The sequence below is a fragment of the Mustelus asterias genome, chromosome 13, assembly GCF_964213995.1.
Source record: "Mustelus asterias chromosome 13, sMusAst1.hap1.1, whole genome shotgun sequence".
NCBI classification, from domain to species: domain Eukaryota; kingdom Metazoa; phylum Chordata; class Chondrichthyes; order Carcharhiniformes; family Triakidae; genus Mustelus; species Mustelus asterias.
Window position 1 is genome coordinate 94,868,540 of NC_135813.1, and position 18,425 is coordinate 94,886,964.

The 18,425-nt window shown below is 46.1% G+C and overlaps 1 protein-coding gene across 1 annotated transcript in view; it reads left to right on the plus strand.

The window, feature by feature from the left end:
* The first annotated feature begins 11,473 nt into the window (after window positions 1–11,473).
* LOC144502901 (protein phosphatase Slingshot homolog 1-like) overlaps window positions 11,474–18,425 on the plus strand; it is a 91,011-nt gene continuing 84,059 nt past the window's right edge. Inside the window, exon 1 of the mRNA XM_078227310.1 lies at window positions 11,474–11,596. Within this exon, the coding sequence (XP_078083436.1) occupies window positions 11,534–11,596 (63 nt within the window). The 5' untranslated portion in view covers window positions 11,474–11,533. The remainder of the gene's footprint in view (window positions 11,597–18,425) is intronic.

Genomic DNA, 18,425 nt, shown 5'->3' on the forward strand with positions numbered 1-18,425 from the left:
CTTTTATACTAATGTAAGGTGGAGAATTAGATTAAGAAAATATATAACTGTTTGATTTTTACAGATAACTTCAGAACTTATCCGACGAGTCCGGGTATTCTGTATCTGAGGCCATTGTTAATCATTTTCCCACTGATCACTAGCTTTTAATAAAGTTTTACCTTTATACTGTGACATTGGTTTCCTGAGTATGTCTGCCACCTCGTTGGAAGACCCCTCTAACAGATGTCAATTTTACATTAAAATCAGATTTGTAAGGATAATACAAGTTACAAAATCTATTTTAGACTCTAATGTTCTCAGTGACACATAGTCAATTGAATTGTGGTCAGACACCACACATTCTAAAACCAAGTGGCAAAACAACTTCTACAGGGTTCTCAACAATTCCCACTGGATATTGTCACACTGTGAGTCAACTGGTCTTACTGGAACTCTGCCTTTCACATGTGGGTTTCCAATCTCTGCTCTCGAAAAACATGCCTTGGATTCCTCTTCCAAATTATGCTTTCTCTCAGATGTTTTCACCAAGGATCCACCTTTAGGGTTTCAACCTCTCTTCCAATGTTCCACTGTCCTAAAGCACCACATGCATTCAAGCTTCGCCTTCCAAGCACTCTCTCATATACCCAGCCATGTCAACAGAACAGCACTGCTTCACATGCCCATAGTAAGGAGTCACCTTGGAGCTTTGGCGTCTCTCAAGCAGACTTTGCTTTCTGCAGCTTTGTCTTTTCAGATTATCTCTCTCTGCTCCTCATTCTTAACTTCACTGAACAGAACCTTTCCCCCAAGATTCCTATTCTTTGTTCCTTTAACTAGAAGCTCTTCTTGGAACTTGCTTCTGAACCCTCTTCCTGGTTTCTGAACCTCTGTTCTTTAGCTTGGAACTTGTTTTCTGTCCCCTTGCATTGTCCTGTTGTTCTGACAGTTTCTACAGAATCCCTCTTTCAACTGAACTAAGTGTTTTTGCTGGCTCTGTGGGCTCCTTGCAACAACCCAGTTTTTGTTTTATACTGTTTTAAGGTTGTAAAATGCAGATACCATTTAAAGTGAAATTAAAACTGAAGTTCTTAACACGCAACTGCAGAAATATAAATTAAGCTTAAAACATAAAGCCAAAATAAAAGCAAAAAACTCAAGAGCTCTGACGAATTGTCAAACAGACTTGAAACGCTAACTCAATTTCTCCCTCCACAGATGATGCAGACCTGCTAAGTTTGTCCAACATTTTCAATTTTTACTTTAAACATAAAGCTACAGGCTATGTCCAACACACATAAATACAGATAACTTAAAACTATCTTTATTTCCTAACTACAGTGCAAATGCACAAGAACCAAAGCAAAGCTAAAAGGCTGCTATCTCTCTAAATGTTGTGTATGCCTCATAACAGGTAGGCAGAATTTGGCAAAGTACCGGTTCTGGTGAGAAAACAGGTGCGAATCACACCGGTGCTGGTGGTGGGAAATCTCATGGAATATTGAGCCTCAATAACGATTTTTTCCTCCAATGTATCACGTCACGCTTGTGGTGGCCTCCTGCTGATTCGCTCACCCCGGGACAACTTAATCTGTGCAATCAGTGGGGCGCTCCATATAAACACCTCCCCAGTACTTGTTCCTGATCCTCTCTTGGGGATGGCTACCAGGAAGCCAGTGCCAGGATTCTATGGGAGCGCTGACCAAACTCCTAAATGATGTGCAGCAGAGGCGGGATGTCCTCTAGCTACGGTCATACGGACATCCTTCCAGCAAGTTGACCACTCCCGCCTTGAAGGCAGTGGCAGTCTGAGTCAGTGCCAGCTTGCTACAGAAGAGGGCAGGACAGCAGTGCAACAAGAAGATTACCTTCTTTGTTTGGCCAGGGTAAGTCTGTCTTCTCCAGTCTTCCACTGCACTCCCTCACAAACCCTCACCCTCACCAAGGTGATCACTCAGCCAGCCACCTCACTCGTTGCCAAAACTTATCATATGGCCGTCTTCCTACACACCCCCTCCCCCCCCATCCTTATCATCCACCCCAGTAGCTACTCTGCTCTTCAGATTCCCATTCCAACTCAAGTACCAAGCACTCCACACCTCATCACCATCTGAACTTGCATGACTCCAGCCTATACTTTCTCCATCTGTCTCATTGTAGGATAAACTCGAGCATAACAGACATGAGCGGGCACAGCCAGCCGGAATCTTGTCCGAACTCAGATGCTTCATGCCTTTTGAGGAAGGAGCCCTTGAGTTGGTTGGTGAGGAGCAACATCGCATCTGCACAGATGGTAAAGTGGGGACAGCAAAGTGAGAACTCTTGAAACAGGCAGTCATTCTTCAAGCCTCACATGAGTAAACTTTGACCTATTATTTATCCCCTGTGATGGACTAATGCCATCTCCCTTCCCTTCCAGCTCAATCAGTTGACCAGTCAGGATCATCCTTGCATTCCTTGAAGACCACATACACGAGCAGCTCCAAGACTTCTCGGACACCATCATACAAGAGGTGTCACATCTGTCACCTGCACTCTCCACCAGCGCAGATACTCACCCCTTGGTGGGATTAACTAATAGACAGGCATCTGGGTCACTCACTGGTAAGCACATTATGACATTAGTGTATCTTTAAGAAATGTTTTTTAATCGTTTTCTCTACAGTTGTAAGCAGATCTTTTCAGTTTCTTTTCATTGTTGCTGGGCTGAATGCTAAAAGTCCTTTTATTGCTACTTCAATGGCTTAAATGGGGTTTTGTTCATTTTTACTCTGAGATCTTTTATGACCTTGCATTGTGAGGGGGGAAGATTGACAAGTCAAGTCAGGTAGTTCCTTCCCAGGAAAAAAATCTAAGGATTCATTTTCAGTTTTAGTTTAGAAGATGGACATCAGATCGAAAGCAGTGTTTCTCTCTCTCTCCCTGGTATTATAAAGTCTGCTGTTAGCCGGAAGGTTCCTGGCCTTCATGGAGTACAAAATCTGCTGTTGGTGGTTGGCTTGCCTACCTCTCTCCCTGATGTTTGGGGAAGCTGTTCTGACTTCAAGCTGTTCTGGGTGTCTATCCAGAGGGCTACTAGAAGTTACAAGGCTGAGAAGTCAGGGTTTCAATTCTTCAACCAAAGGACTCAGTTCCAGTATCACATGAGCATTAGTCTTTGCTGTGTTAAACCTGTATCAAAGGTTTTTGTTTATGGGATTTATTTCATTGGAACGGTGTTTAGCTGTTAAGGTTTATACAATATCATGATTGTTTTTTTCTCTTGTTTGTAATTGGTAAAAGTTATCGCCAAGTTTCTTTCTATACATGTTAACTGTATTCTTAAATAATTTTTGTTTGATAAAAGCTTCCTAGTGGGTCATTTGAATCATATCTGAAGTGAAACATATCATGCTTACCCTAGCCAAATTTAATGTGGAAACCTTATGATCCAGGCAGATTTCCTAAAACACTTTGGAGTTTCTGACCTGAATTATAACTACCTCACAATCAAAGATCCACCGCAGGTGGAGGCTGGCACATCCGAGGGAACTGGCACTCAGAAGGCTGCCGATGACCAGGACTCTGTGGAGCCCCTGGCCGATGACATGCCTGTGGATCCGGTCATCCCAGAGCTGATAGAACTGCAAAGGCAGATTCATGAGCATCATAAAGAGATGATAGCATCCCTCCTTGGAGTGCAAGGTTGACCTGAAGAGTCCCATTGCCTTCTATCCGATGAGGTGCCCTCACTCCAACGCAGCAAGGCCAACACTGTGGAGATGGCATCCACAATGGAAACCTCAGTGCAAGAGGTGCACTCCATGGCGGGGATGTCTGCTCCATGGCTCAGCTCATGATCTCCATCGCTGAGGCCATGAGCTCCATAGTACTGGGCTTCAACTGCATGGTGCAGGCACTGGTGGGAATCCACAAATGTCAGCACTAGAGGGCATCGGGGCTTCTGGATCTCACTCCAGCTGCCCCTCTATCCCATAAAGGAGCACAGGGGCATGCGGACACCCAAAGGGAAGAGGATCGGCAGGAGCACAGCTCGAAGTCCTCTACCCAGGGGAGCCTGGTGGTGTTCAGCCCATCTGATACCTCGCTCCCTGTGAGTGACACACTTCCAGCCCAGCACTCTGAGGAGGGTAGCACTGTAACAGCCTTGCTGTCCAAAAGTACATAAGAACATAAGAACTAGGAGCAGGAGTAGGCCATCTGGCCCCTCGAGCCTGCTCCGCCATTCAATAAGATCATGGCTGATCTTTTTGTGGACTCAGCTCCACTTATCCGCCCACTCACCATAACCCTTAATTCCTTTACTGTTCAAAAATTTATCTATCCTTGCCTTAAAAACATTCAATGAGGTAGCCTCAACTGCTTCACTGGGCAGGGAATTCCACAGATTCACAACCCTTTGTGTGAAGAAGTTCCTCCTCAACTCAGTCCTAAATCTGCTTCCCCTTATTTTGAGGCTATGTCCCCTAGTTCTAGTTTCACCTGCCAGTGGAAACAACTTCCCTGCTTCTGTCTTATCTATTCCCTTCATAATCTTATATGTTTCTATAAGGTCTCCCCTCATTCTTCTGAATTCCAATGAGTATAGCCCCAATCTACTCAGTCTCTCCTCATAAGCCAACAATCTCAACTCCAGAATCAACCTAGTGAATCTCCTCTGCACCCCCTCCAGTGCCAGTATGTCCTTTCTCAAGTAAGGAGACCAAAACTGCACACAGTACTCCAGGTGTGGCCTCACCAGCACCTTATACAGCTGCAACATAACCTCGCTGTTTTTAAACTTCATCCCTCAAGCAATGAAGGACAAAATTCCATTTGCCCTCTTAAAAATAGGCCCGAACCCTCAAGATCTAGATCCCAGAGGTGGATACCCATCAAGGTCACCTCAGGCAACAGGATGTGGAAGGCCACCCCAAGCTGTGGATCCTGGGGAATACACCTAGACACAGTGGGAAGATAAGGGAAAGTAAGAGACTAAAGGCACTTAGTGGGCACAGGTGAACCTAGACACAAGTATAGATAGGTCACCATTGTAATTTAGTTCAAATATTAAACATCACTGTTCACCTACAAATCTTCCACCCTGTCATTTCATGGTGCCTTGCTTTGCAAACCCCCAGGCACACTCATTGCTTCGTCCCTGTGGAATATGAGAATGGCAGTACTATGTCTCTCCTACCTCCCACACTGACAGCACAGTAAACACACGCTGCTGCTGGGCCTGCCCCCTCCTAACAACACTCTCTTCCCCAACCTCCACAACCTTGGAAGAGAGTCCCGCACCAACATCAACACTCAGGCTCCCATGTCTGCCACTTTTCACCAGTGATGAGGAGGCCAAGGACTGTCAAAGTGCTGAGAGCCTGTCCAACTCAGGTGTAAAATGAATGCGAACACCAGGCCCATGACCTCGGAGGGGGCTGTATTAGCTCAGGTAAGTCATCGATGTCACTGAACCCTATGAAAAGCCCATTCACTGGCAGGATGCATTCAGCTGTCAAGTAGGAGTCAGACATATTGATGAGGAGCATTGCTCTGTCCTCAATGCAAGTCATCATCATTCTCCGAGAGGTCAGTCAATGGTTTTAGTGCCCTGCACATGAACTTGGGCAACATCACGAGAACCTACCCTGGCACCACATCCGTGATTAGCTGTCTCATCCCAAGGTGGGAGAGCTCTTCACTCCCAAGTGAGAGTGTCCCTAGCTCTTCAGTCCATGTGAACTCCAGCCATTGCCTGAGGTTCTTCCTCTTTCTCCTCCTCCATGTTTTAACCCTCGCCATCCTTGTCAACCTCCTTCTCATTGGAGATGTGTTGCTCCCCAATCTCCTCCTGGTCTAGATGGTCTCCTGTCTGCAATGCCAAATTGTGGAGGGCGCAGCAGGACATTATTTTGCGGGACACTCTCTGGGAGCTGTGCTGGAGGGCACACCCTGACCCGTCCAGTCATCGGAACTGCATCTTCTACAGTCCTATCGCCTGCTCGACCGGCACACACGTTGATGCATGAGCTTCATTGTACCGAGTCTTCACAGCTGTTTGTGACTTCTGCACTGGCATCAACTGCCATCTCCTGAGTGGGTACCCCTGTCCCCAAGGAGCCATCCCTCCAGCCACAACACTCCCCCAAAAACATCTGGAATCTGAGAGCGTCCCAAGAAGAAACTGTCATGGACACTACCCGGAAAATGGGCACACCCCAGCGTTATGTGCATCGTGTGGTCACAAACGAGTTGGACATCGAGGGAGTGGTATACCTTGCAGTTCATGAATGGCGTTGCATGACACTAAGGAGACCACAGGACCATGTGGGTACAGTCAATCACACCTTACAACTGGGTATGCCAGTTAACTGGGCGAAACCCATGGCCCTGGTGAACTAGCTCGCCTTGTCCCAGTCCCTCACATAGGAACATCTGTTACCTCCCTTAAGCATTTGTGAATGGATAACTGGGAAATGCCACACAGGTCACCTGTGCTGCCCTTAAACAAGCTACTTGCATAGAAGTTCAGAGCGCCAATAACTTTATGAGCCATGGGCAATGGGTGTCCTCCCATTCCATGTGGCTCTTGCAGGACCTGGTAAAGGTCGTCACCATCCCCCTGACAAACGCTGTCTTCTCTGGCACTGCAGCGACATCTACAGGTAGGATTCCGACATTGGAAGACTCTTTGCCAGTAGTGTCTCCTACGAGGCTCTGCCATTTGTGCTCCCTGTCATCTGCAGCAGCACATCGATGTCACTGCTGCTATTGGTAGATCGCTATTAGTAAAAAAGCCAACTTAACTGGCTCCATGACGCTCCAGAATCATGCACTGAAAAGAAGAGAATACCAGAGTGATGAGGATTCCTGACACAGTCCTGACCCTCAGCCCTGTGTTTCGAGGACATCCATCAATTTCCTTCCACCTTAGTGAGTGCCTCTACACTAAGCCTCGCACCCTCCCCTCTCACACTATAGCCCCTTCCCCACAGTTGTCCCTCTCATCCCACCTGGATGAAGCATGTGCCCTTGTGAGTCTCAGTGGTAACCCCAACCATTCCCCCGCTCCTCCTCCCTGGCATTAGATGAAAGCAGTAAGGAGTCTAACAACACCAGATTAAAGTCCAACAGGTTTATTTGGTAGCAAACGCCACTAGCTTTCGGAGCGCTGCTCCTTCGTCAGATGGAGTGGAAATTGCTTAGGACCAACGGCTCCAACTCTTTTGCTGAAAACTAATTAAACTAAATCAAATAAACTGAGGGACAAAGTGAAAGGGGCAGCCCCTGAAAGGGAAACTGCCTTAAATAAAGAACAAATCACAAATGAAACGTCAAACCAAAAAGTGATCAAAGGGATCGATAAGGCTCCCAATCCCTGCAGTGCTCAATGGACACAGAGGTCCTCAAGGGTGGCAATGGACACGGCATGCTCCCTCTTCAGGGACACCCGGCCGCTGATGCAACCAGGGTAGAAGGTCAGGTCGAACAACCCTCTTGATCACTTACTGCATGGACTTGTTTAGTGCAAATATGGACAGGCCCAGGAGCAGGTTCATGAGGAGATCCTCCTCCCTCTTTATCCCTCTCCGCACCAGGTGTCCATTGATTAAGAGCATAGGAATGAAGCGCAAACAAAATGTAACAAGGCCAACATTTCCAAAGTGGTAATAACTTGCCTCTAATCAGTGGAACTCATCTCCAGCTCTACTGATTTAATTGGCACACTTGACTAATTAGGTAGCTTTTTCGGGTACCAACGTAATAAACGAACTCAAATTAACTTAGGGACAAAGTAAAAGGGGCGGCTCCCCAAAAGGAAGGGGGGAACAGCCCGAACCAAAATCAAAGTCGAAAGGAAACTTAAAACGTCAAACCAAAAGGTGATTATCGGGGTCGATAATACACCCCAGCCCCTGCGGCGCCCAGCGGTCGCGGAAGGCGTCAACCGCGCCCGTGGACTAATTAGGTAGCTCTTTCGGCACCAATCAAGTAAACGAACTCAAATTAACTTAGGGACAAAGTAAAAGGGGCGGCTCCCCAAAAGGAAGGGGGGAACAGCCCGAACCAAAATCAAAGTCGAAAGGAAACTTAAAACGTCAAACCAAAAGGTGATTATCGGGGTCGATAATACACCCCAGCCCCTGCGGCGCCCAGCGGTCGCGGAAGGCGTCAACCGCGCCCGTGGACTAATTAGGTAAGTGTGAGTGAGCTGATCAGGCAACTGGCTGCCAAATCGGCAGACAAATCACACCTGAATCATGAGAAGATTGTGCAATAAGTCTTTGGAGGCAGAATTCCCTTCATTTACAATTCCAACAGCGTACACAGAGTGCTATCAGTCACCAGTCTACCTTCAGGAGTGCCAGAGGAACTAACACTCCCAGTTAAATACAAGGAAATGACTCCCTGATTGGCCCATCAATCCTTAATCAAGGAGTTCATATTCCAAAAGGCCGCCCTCAATGGCCTGATTGAAGTAATTACAGATTGCAGTATCCATGTCAAGCTCATCCCTAGAGGGATTCTCCCAGAACATAAGGGCAGCGGAGTTCAGTAGACATCCACCATCACATTTATTCCTGACACTCAAATCTCCCTGACAAGAGGGATTCGAACTTCCAGGCAGCTTTTCCCCTTTGTCCTCACATTGCTGTCCGAGTGTTGGGTCCTCCCCCCAGCCCCCAACTCTCCCAGTGAGAGGCTCTTCAGCCTCGTGAGGTAGAGAAGCCAGTGGGCCAATGAATGGCAGGTGGAGTTTAATTTAGATAAATATGAGGCGATGCATTTTGATAGATTGAATTGGGGCAGGACTTACTCAGTTAATGGTAGGATATTGGGGAGAATTATAGAATAAAGAGATCTAGAGTACAGGTTCATAGCTCCTTGAAAGTGGAGTCACAGGTAGACAGGGTGGTGAAGAAGGCATTCGGCATGCTTGGTTTCATTGGTCAGAACATTGAATACAGGAGTTGGGACATCTTGTTGAAGTTGTACAAGACATTAGTAAGGCCACACTTGGAATACTGTGTACAGTTCTGGTCACCCTATTATAGAAAGGATATTATTAAACTAGAAAGAGTGCAGAAAAGATTTACTAGGATGCTACTGGGACTTGATGGTTTGAGTTATAAGGAGAGGGTGCTTAGACTGGGACTTTTTCCCTGGAGTGCAGGAGGCTGAGGAGTGATCTTATAGAGGTCTATAAAATAATGAGGGCCATAGATCAGCTAGATAGCTGACATCTTTTCCCAAAGGTAGGGAAGTCTAAAATTAGAGGGCATAGGTTTAAGGTGAGAGATACAAAAGGATCCAGAGGAGCATTTCTTTCACTCAGACGGTGGTGAGTGTCTGGAATGAGCTGCCAGAGTTAGTAGTAGAGGCGGGTACAATTTTGTCTTTTAAAAACATTTAGACAGTTACATGGGTAAGATGGATATAGAGGGATATGGACCAAATGCATGCAATTGGGACCAGCTTAGTGGTAAAAACTGGGTGGCATGGAAAAGTTGGGCTGAAGGGCCTGTTTCTATGCTGTAAACACTCAATGACTATTAGCACTCCAGTCCTGAGTCCCCCCCCCCCGGAAAGGAAGACATGGGAAGTGCTGCTTGTATGCCAATATCCAGATCCCCTTAAAGCAAGGGTGCACAACATGTAGGGAAGGTAAGACCTGTGAGTGATCCCACCCAGCTCCCCCCCCCCTCCTTCCCCTCCCCTAAGATTGCAAGACTGAACCCCACCCCCAGGCCCAAGTTGAATCTGGATGCTCCATATCCTCTTCGCTGCCTCTAAGCAGTTAACACCCTAGAAGGTAATGGCTGCCTGTGCATTCACTTCCAACAACCACCTTGGAGATGAGCCCAGTTTCATGATTATATAAACCTGTTATAAATGGTACTGGTGTGATGCCACTGCCCGCTGAATATTCAGTGAGGAGAGAAGTCCCGGAGTGAGCGCTCGCTAATGACATGTAAATGTATTAAAATAAGGTTCCTGGTCTCCCATAGTGTGTTTTGCATTACACTGCCAGTGAGGGGAGTTATAAATCAGAAATCACGATTTCACCGCCCAGCTTCGCATTTCCCGATTCTCTCTGGATTTTGAGCTTGTGTTGCCAATCCCACATATGGTTAATGAGGGCTTAAAATTGCCCTTCCTATCTCACTAGATTATTAAATGCCCATCATCTTACCTGATGTTGAAAGAATTAATGACATAAAGAATGCAGAGTACAAAACAAGAGGGCACTCATGAGCATACTGTTCCCCCTCATCATTATTACAGTTATGCAACTCCTCCTGTGGTTTTTCCCAGCCCTGACTTATGCCGTGTAACTACAAAGCTGGAAAGAAAAAGAAATAATTTAATTCAGAACTTCCATCTCACCGAGGCGACATTAAGCCAATTTACATCCAACAACCTGCTCTAAAAACTCTGCTCACATTTTGACAGCTGTGACAAATTTCACCACAGCAGCAGGGACAATCCGCACCATTCTGAATAAAGCAGCCCATCACGTTTAAAGTAAAATCAATTTACCCAACCCGGTTTATGCTCTGTAACTATAAAGCTGGAAAGAAAGAGAAAATTTCATCCAGAACTCCCATCTCACCGAGGAAACATTAAGCCAATCTACATCCGACAACCTGCTCTGAACACTCTGCTCATATTTTGACAGCTGTGACAAATTCCACCACCGCTGAGGGGGGGGAATCAATCCGCAAAATTCTGAATAAAGCAACCCACAACAATTGAAGAAAAATCTATTTTCCCAATCTCCCAAAGTTGGGAAATTGAGGCGACGTTAAGCCAATTTACATCCAACAACCTGCTCTAAAAACTCTGCTCACATTTTGACAGCTGTGACAAATTTCACCACAGCAGCAGGGACAATCCGCACCATTCTGAATAAAGCAACCCCATCACATTTAAAGTAAAGTCAATTTACCCAACCCGGTTTATGCTCTGTAACTATAAAGCTGGAAAGAAAGGGAAAATGTCATCCAGAACCTCTTAAAAGAATCTAGCTCTTCGGCGAAACAAAACTAAATCAGCTCTTCCATAGGCCATATCCTAAAGTGGATAGAGTTTGGTTGAAACTTAGGCCATATCCTAATATCCGTCCCTTAGTTTCTGAGATATATTGTTCAAAGGAACAAGGACGGTAACAGTGGTGAAAATATAACCCACTCCAGCGCCAACTGAACCCACTCGCTGGCTTCTCTCCCTGCTCGCTTGCGCGCGCTCCTCCTCCTCGCCCCACTCACCCTCGCGCGCTCCCTCCTTCGCGCGCGCCCTCCCTGCTGCCCGCCCCGCTCTCGCGCGCCCCCTCCCTGCCGCCCCCCCTCCGCCCCGCTCGCGCGCGCTCCCTCCATCCCTCGCCCCGCTCGCTCGCGCGCGCTCCTTCCCTCCCTCGCGAGCCCAACGTTTCTAACGGTCTCCAGAATCCGGGCACTAGCCAGTCCCGCCTCCGGCCTTGGCGTCTCGCGCATTCACCTGTCCCAGTGCTACCTAAACTTGCTTTGGTTTGCTCCCTTCTCTCTCTGTGTCGCTCCCTCCCTTCCTCATGGCCCTGGTCACGGTGCAGCGTTCTCCGACCCCCAGCGCCTCTTCCAGCCCCAGTGTCTCGGTGAGTCTGCTCCGGGTGAGTCAGCAGCCCCGGCTGACAAGCCTCCCGAGGTCGGCGGGGCGACCGGCTGGGAAATGTTCCAGGCCTCACACGGGGCTTGATTATGATACCTGAAAGCAGAAGTATCTGCAACCCCAGCGTTGTGTTGGGCTATAGAGCTGTTAAATTAGCACCAGCTCATTTGTTCTTAGCGTTGATCGCATTTCACCACATCATTTATATATGTTTGTCAAAATATGTGCTCAGGTCATTCCATTTTTATTTGCAATGGTGCCAGTAACATTAGCACAGAGAGGTGGCACAAGGATTTGATTTGATTTATTATTGTCACGTATTAACAAAAGTATTGTTTCTTGTGCGCTATGCAGACAAAGCATACAGTTCATAGAGAAGGAAACGAGGGTGCAGAATGTAGTGTTACAGTTATATAGTTGTTAGCACTGCTGCTTCACAGCACCAAAGACCCGGGTTCAATTGCCGGGTCACTGTTTCATTAGTTTCCTCCGGGTGCTCCGGTTTCCTCCCAGTCTGAAAGACGTGCTGGTTAGGTGCATTGACCCAAAGTGCCAGAGTGTGGCGACTAGGGGATTTTCACAGTAACTTCATTGTCGTGATAATGTAAGCCTACTTGTGACACAGAATTAAACTTAAAAAGGAAAACATGAGTAGGATCAACTGGAATGTTGAGAAATTTATCTTAGAATACTCATTCCCCTATAGACCACTGTTGCATGTGATTGCTATGTTTTGCTTTGAACTGCTTTGTTTTCGTTTAGTTTTCAAATGTTTGGTTACCGAATTGTTAGAATTTTAAAGGTTTTTGGTGAGGTTTTACAGCATTATGGAGAATTGGGGTGGCACAGTGGTTAGCACTGCTGCCTCATAGCGCCAGGGACCCGGGTTCAATTCCGGAATCGGGTCACTGTGTGGAGTTTGCACGTTCTCCCCGTGTCTACATGGGTTTCCTCCGGGTGCTCCGGTTTCCTCCCACAGTCCAAAGATGTGCGGGTTAGCGGATGGGCCATGCTAAATTGACCCTAGTGTCAGGGGGATGAGTAGGGTAAATAGGTAGGGTTACTGGAATAGGGCCTGGGTGGGATTGTGGTCAGTGCCGACTCGATGGGCTGAATGGCCTCCTTCTGTATTGTGGGGGTTCTATGAATTAAAAAGTTTAAGGCGCAGCCTGACAAAATTGGAAGGTAGTATTTTCACTGATCATCTAATATTTACTTTTTACTGCAGTTTAAAGACAGAGAAAAGGAGATTTTCTTTATCCCTCCAAGGGTTATTAGAGTGGAGGCGGAGTCTTCTTACAAATTGTTGGTCTCCAGGGTTCTGAAGGTCACACATGAAAGTGGAGCTCAGACTACAACCGGATCAACCATGATATTATAGAATGGTGCAGCAGGTTTGAGGTTGGACCGAGTGGCCTGCTCCTGCTCCTAACTCCGATGTTCCTCTGTTGCTTCACAAACTTTCGTTAGGTCACTCTTCAGTTTTTTCTTGTCTAGAGACAGGTTCCCCAGATTGTTCATTCTTTCCTGAGGGTTAAATGCTTTCAGCTGTGGTGAATTATTGTGCCTTCTCCAGTGCAGCAGGGTGGCACAGTGGTTAGCACTGCTGCCTCACAGCGCCAGGGACCCAGGTTCGATTTCTTGCTTGGGTCACTGTCTGTGTAGATTCTGCATGTTCTCCCCGTATCTGCATGGGTTTCCTCCGGGTGCTGCGGTTTCCTCCCACAGTCCAAAAGACATGCTGGTTAGGTGTGTTGGCCATGCTAAATTCTTCCTCAGTGTACCCGAACAGGCGCTGGAGTATGTCAACTAGGGGATTTTCACTAACTTCATTGCAGTGTTAATGTAAGCCTACTTGTGACACTAATAAATAAAATAAATAAACTTTTAAAAATGGGGAGTCTTCATTTATAATGACCTGCAAGCCACTGTAGTTATGTAATAGACAGACATTGCTTCCAGTGTTTTCTTTGGAATTAACATTTTCATTGCCAAATGTAAACCATAGAATCCGTGCAGTGCAGAAGGAGGCCATTCAGCCCATCGACTCTGCACCTACTGTCTGATAGAGTATCTCACCTGGGCCCCACCCCTGTAAACCCACATATTTACCCTGCTAAGTCCCCTGATCTCTTGGGACACTAAGGGGCAATTTAGCATGGCAATCCACTTAACCTGCACATCTTTGGACTGTGGGAGGAAACCAGAGCACGTGGAGGAAACCCACACAGATAGGGAGAATGTGCAAACTGTACACAGTCATCCCAGGCCAGAATTGAACCCTGGGTCCCTGGTGCTGTGAGGCAGCAGTGCTAACCACTGTGCCAATGTACTGCTCACTTCGGTTGCAGTGGAATTGGTGTAAATTGGTCTTATTATGTCCTGTCAAACAAATCTCCTGTTCGTTACTTCTCAGATTTGGAATGATTGCAGCACAACCATTCTCCTTTGGTATGGGTATTGTCAATAAAAGAGTGCACTGGTTTTTGGTATACATCTTGGACACAACAATGTTAGTTTTAACTGCTTGCATCTGCCTGACATAAATGCCCTGAAAAATTCACTTACCATTCATTCCCTTTACACTGATGCTCCAGTTACTGGCATCTTGGTTAGGGCATGTGAAGGGTGACCTGAATGCCCACCTATTTCAAGGGAGAAGCCACGTATAATTTTCACTTAACAGTTTCTATTTCCGCAACGTCCTCAAGAAAAACTTAAAATTTATCATAAAATGAATGCTAAGTAAATGTCAAACTTGTGCATAAATAACAACCCCTCCTCGCTTTCCACAAACAAGTTTGTCTTGGAGCCTTTTTTAAAAAAAAGTTTTAAAAAAAATTGAAGCACCGAGGACTAATCCAACCTTACGGTTGTGTTTTACAGTTGCATGATGAATGTAACTGGCTGATATACTTTTTAACAACCCAACTTTTCTGACACTACACTTGTTTTGAAACATGGCCTCACATGGGTTTCTATACAGAATTTCAAAAAGTCCTAAGTTTCAAAAAAAAAGTCTCCAGTGTAACATTGTACAGTTGGTAAACCTGTACAGAGTAAAAGTAAGTGCTGCAATTTATAGCAAAGGTTATCTTATGGTCTTCTAATTAATAGCTGTTAATTTATTTTGTGAACCCTCACAATCAAATGGAAGTGAAATATTATCTGAAGGGATATCTGTCAACCCAATTAAGAAAATTGCATATATAAACCACTTCAAAGCCTTCCACTTTAGTTAAAAGATATAGATTGGGCATCAGACTAGTTACAATAATTGTTAAAGTATTAGTGTACCTATTTAAATTTCTTTTTTAGTAAGAAAATTAAATTTGTTCTTTGTAGTTGTATTTATGATGCCTGTGGAGCATTTGGGGCCCCACTTGCATTTTAATAACATGAATCAGAAATAGTGACGTTGTTCCTTCCTTTAATACATACAGTACTATTTTAGCAATTACTGTAAACAAATCTTACTGACTCACACTTTGTAACATAGTGGAAAGCCGGAGAAGAGGTTTAGATATGAACTGGCTTTTATCAGGCGGGAAGAGATTCTTTTATACAATTCCTGACCTCGATGTGATTGTGTTTGGGTTCTTACTGTTTTGCTATGGGAAATAAAGAAGATAATTTTGATGCAAAAGTGGTTGTTAGATATCTGAAACTTTAAAAATGCAAAATGCTGAAAATACTCAGGTCAAGTAGCATTGGCCTCAAACATTAATTCTGTTTCTCTTTCCATCGATAATTTTCAATCTCTGGTAATTATTTTTGTGGCCAACAAGGAAATGGCTGGTAAGGTTTTGTCAGACAGTGCAATATCATAAAAAATGTTTGTAAGTTATATCTCTCTTCAATAGAGGAATCCTTTATGTTCATTTGATTCTCACTCCACCCCTTCCTGCTTGAGACGTGGGCTGGAATTTTCTGGCTGTTCTCACAGATGTGATCTTCCAGTCCTGCCAACAGCGAACCCCACTGCGGGTTTCCAGGTAGCAGGGGTTGCATAGAACAGGAAATCCCATGACAGCGTCAGGATCATAGGATCCTGTTGCCGGCCAAAGGCAGGCCATTTGCACCATGGTGAAATACCTCCCCAGGGGTTTGCAGGTGCTAACGCTGCCTAGGTGGAAGTGCTTGCATGAATTCAGAATTTTGTGCCTAGATCTAATTCTGGCTGTGAATGAGCAACTGACTGCATCACAAGAGTTCAGCGTGAGAGATCAATAGTTGCAGACAAGCTAACCTGTTATGATTCGTTCTTCAGTGGAGTGTTTTAAAATTAGTAAAATACTCCTTTAATGTTCTGTCTGTAAATTTCCCCTTCATTTCTTATTGATAAATGAAGGTGGGGGGAATCTCTGGGCCAGCTAGACCTGATTGCGATGATGAAGGACTGGAGTATCGGGAGTTGCGAGAAAGGAAGTTTTGCGTTGGTCGCCAAACCCGCTATGACCCTCCCAGACCAGAGTGTTGGCACCAATTAGGTTCCTGGCCTATTAATATTCAAATGCAACAATTTAAATGTAATTAGTGGGCTTGCAGCCAGAGTAAAATACCCCCCCCCCCCCCCACCCCCACCCTTCCCCCGGGTTAAATTGACATAATTGACATCTCCTCTCTATCAGAGGACATAGTGGTGTGATCTCGCCTGCAGCTTCTGAAAGGAAGGAAATCTGCCATTCTTACCTGGTCTGGCCTTCATGTGACTCCAGAGCCCTCTGAAATGGCCTCGTAAGCCACTCATTTGTATCAATCATTACAAAGTCTCAACAAAGAAATGAAACCAAACTGACCATGTGGCATTGACCTAGGCACTGGAACAGACAACAGCAAAACAAACAGCCCTGTCCCTGCAAAGTTCTCCTTACTAACATCTGGGGGCCAGTGCCAAAATTGGGAGAGCTGTCTCACAGACTAGTCAAGCAACAGCCTGACATAGTAATTGTCACGAAATCATACCTTACAGATAATGTCCCAGCCACCAACATTACCATCCCTGGATATGTCCTGTCCCACCAGCAAGACGGACCCTGCAGAGGTGGCAGCACAGTGGTATACAGTTGGGAAGAAGTTGCCCTGGGAGTCTTCGTCATTGACTCTGGACTCCATGCAGTTTCAAGCCTTCAGGTTAAACATGGTCAAGGAAACCTCTTACTGGTTACCACGAACCATGCTCCTTCGGATGATGAATCTGTACTCTTCCATGTTGAACAACACTTGGAGGAAGCATCGAGGGTAGCAAGAGTGCAAAATAGAACATAGAACATTACAGCGCAGTACAGGCCCTTCGGCCCTCGATGTTGCGCCGACCAGTGGAACCAATCTAAGGCCCCTCTAATCTACACTATTCCAATATCATCCATATGTTTATCCAATAACCATTTGAATGCTCTTAATGTTGACGAGTCCACTACTGCTGCAGGCAGGGCATTCCAAGCCCTTACTACTCTGAGTAAAGATGTACCTCTAACATCTGTCCTATATCTCTCACCCCTCAATTTAAAGCTATGTCCCCTCGTGCTAGCCATCACCATCCGAGGAAAAAGGCTCTCACTATCCACCCTATCTAATCCTCTGATCATCTTGTATGCCTCTATTAAGTCACCTCTTAACCTTCTTCTCTCTAACGAAAACAACCTCAAGCCCCTCAGCCTTTCCTCATACGATTTTCCCACCATACCAGGCAACATCCTGGTAAATCTCCTCTGCACTCTTTCTAACACTTCCACATCTTTCCTATAATACGGCGACCAGAACTGTACGCAATACTCCAATGTACTCTGGAGGGTGGAGGGGGAGGGGGGGGGGGGGGATCTCAGTGTCCACCACCAAGAGTGGCTTGGCAGCAGCACTACTGATCACACTGGTCAGGTCCTAAAGGATATAACTGCGAGATTGAATCTGCAGTGGGTGGTGAGGGAACCAATAGGAGGATAAATATACTTGACCTCATCCTTATCAACCTACTGGCTGCAAATAAAGAACAAAGAACAATACAGCACAGGAACAGGCCCTTCGGCCCTCCAAGCCCGCGCCGCTCCCCGGTCCAGGATTGAATCCTGAATCCAGGATCCCCGCCCAATTTTCCAGCCTATCTACATACCAATATCCTATCCACCGAGCTGTCCCTCACAGCTACGATGCTTTGTTCATTACAACCTATTAACTTACCCCCACCCCCCCATTCCAGACCATGTGATCTCCAGGGAGAGGCGAAAACCCAGAGTGAAAAACCCCAGGGCCAATATGGGGAAAAAAAATCTGGGAAATTCCTCTCCGACCCCCTGAGGCGATCGAAACGAGTCCAGGAGATCACAATGGCCCTGATCACAAAATGCTTCCCAACCCTAGTCATTTCCACTTCCACGAACACCATATGAATTCCCTGCCCCCGAGACAGGTTCCCAACTATCCGCAGTCTCACTCTGTACTGGCACCAGCAAGATGATCATAGAATGAAGCCTTGAAACGAGAAACCAGGAACAATTAGCCCGCGCCGCTCCCTGGTCCAAACTAGACCACTCTTTTGTATCCCTCCATTCCCACTCCGTTCATATAGCTGTCTAGATAAGTCTTAAACGTTCCCAGTGTGTCCGCCTCCACCACCTTGCCCGGCAACCCATTCCAGGCCCCCACGACCCTCTGTGTGAAATATCTCCTTCTGATATCTGTGTTAAACCTCCCCCCCTTCACCTTGAACCTATGACCCCTCGTGAACGTCACCACCGAGCCGGGGAAAAGCTTCCCCCCGTTCACCCTATCTATGCCTTTCATAATTTTATACACCTCTATTAAGTCTCCCCTCATCC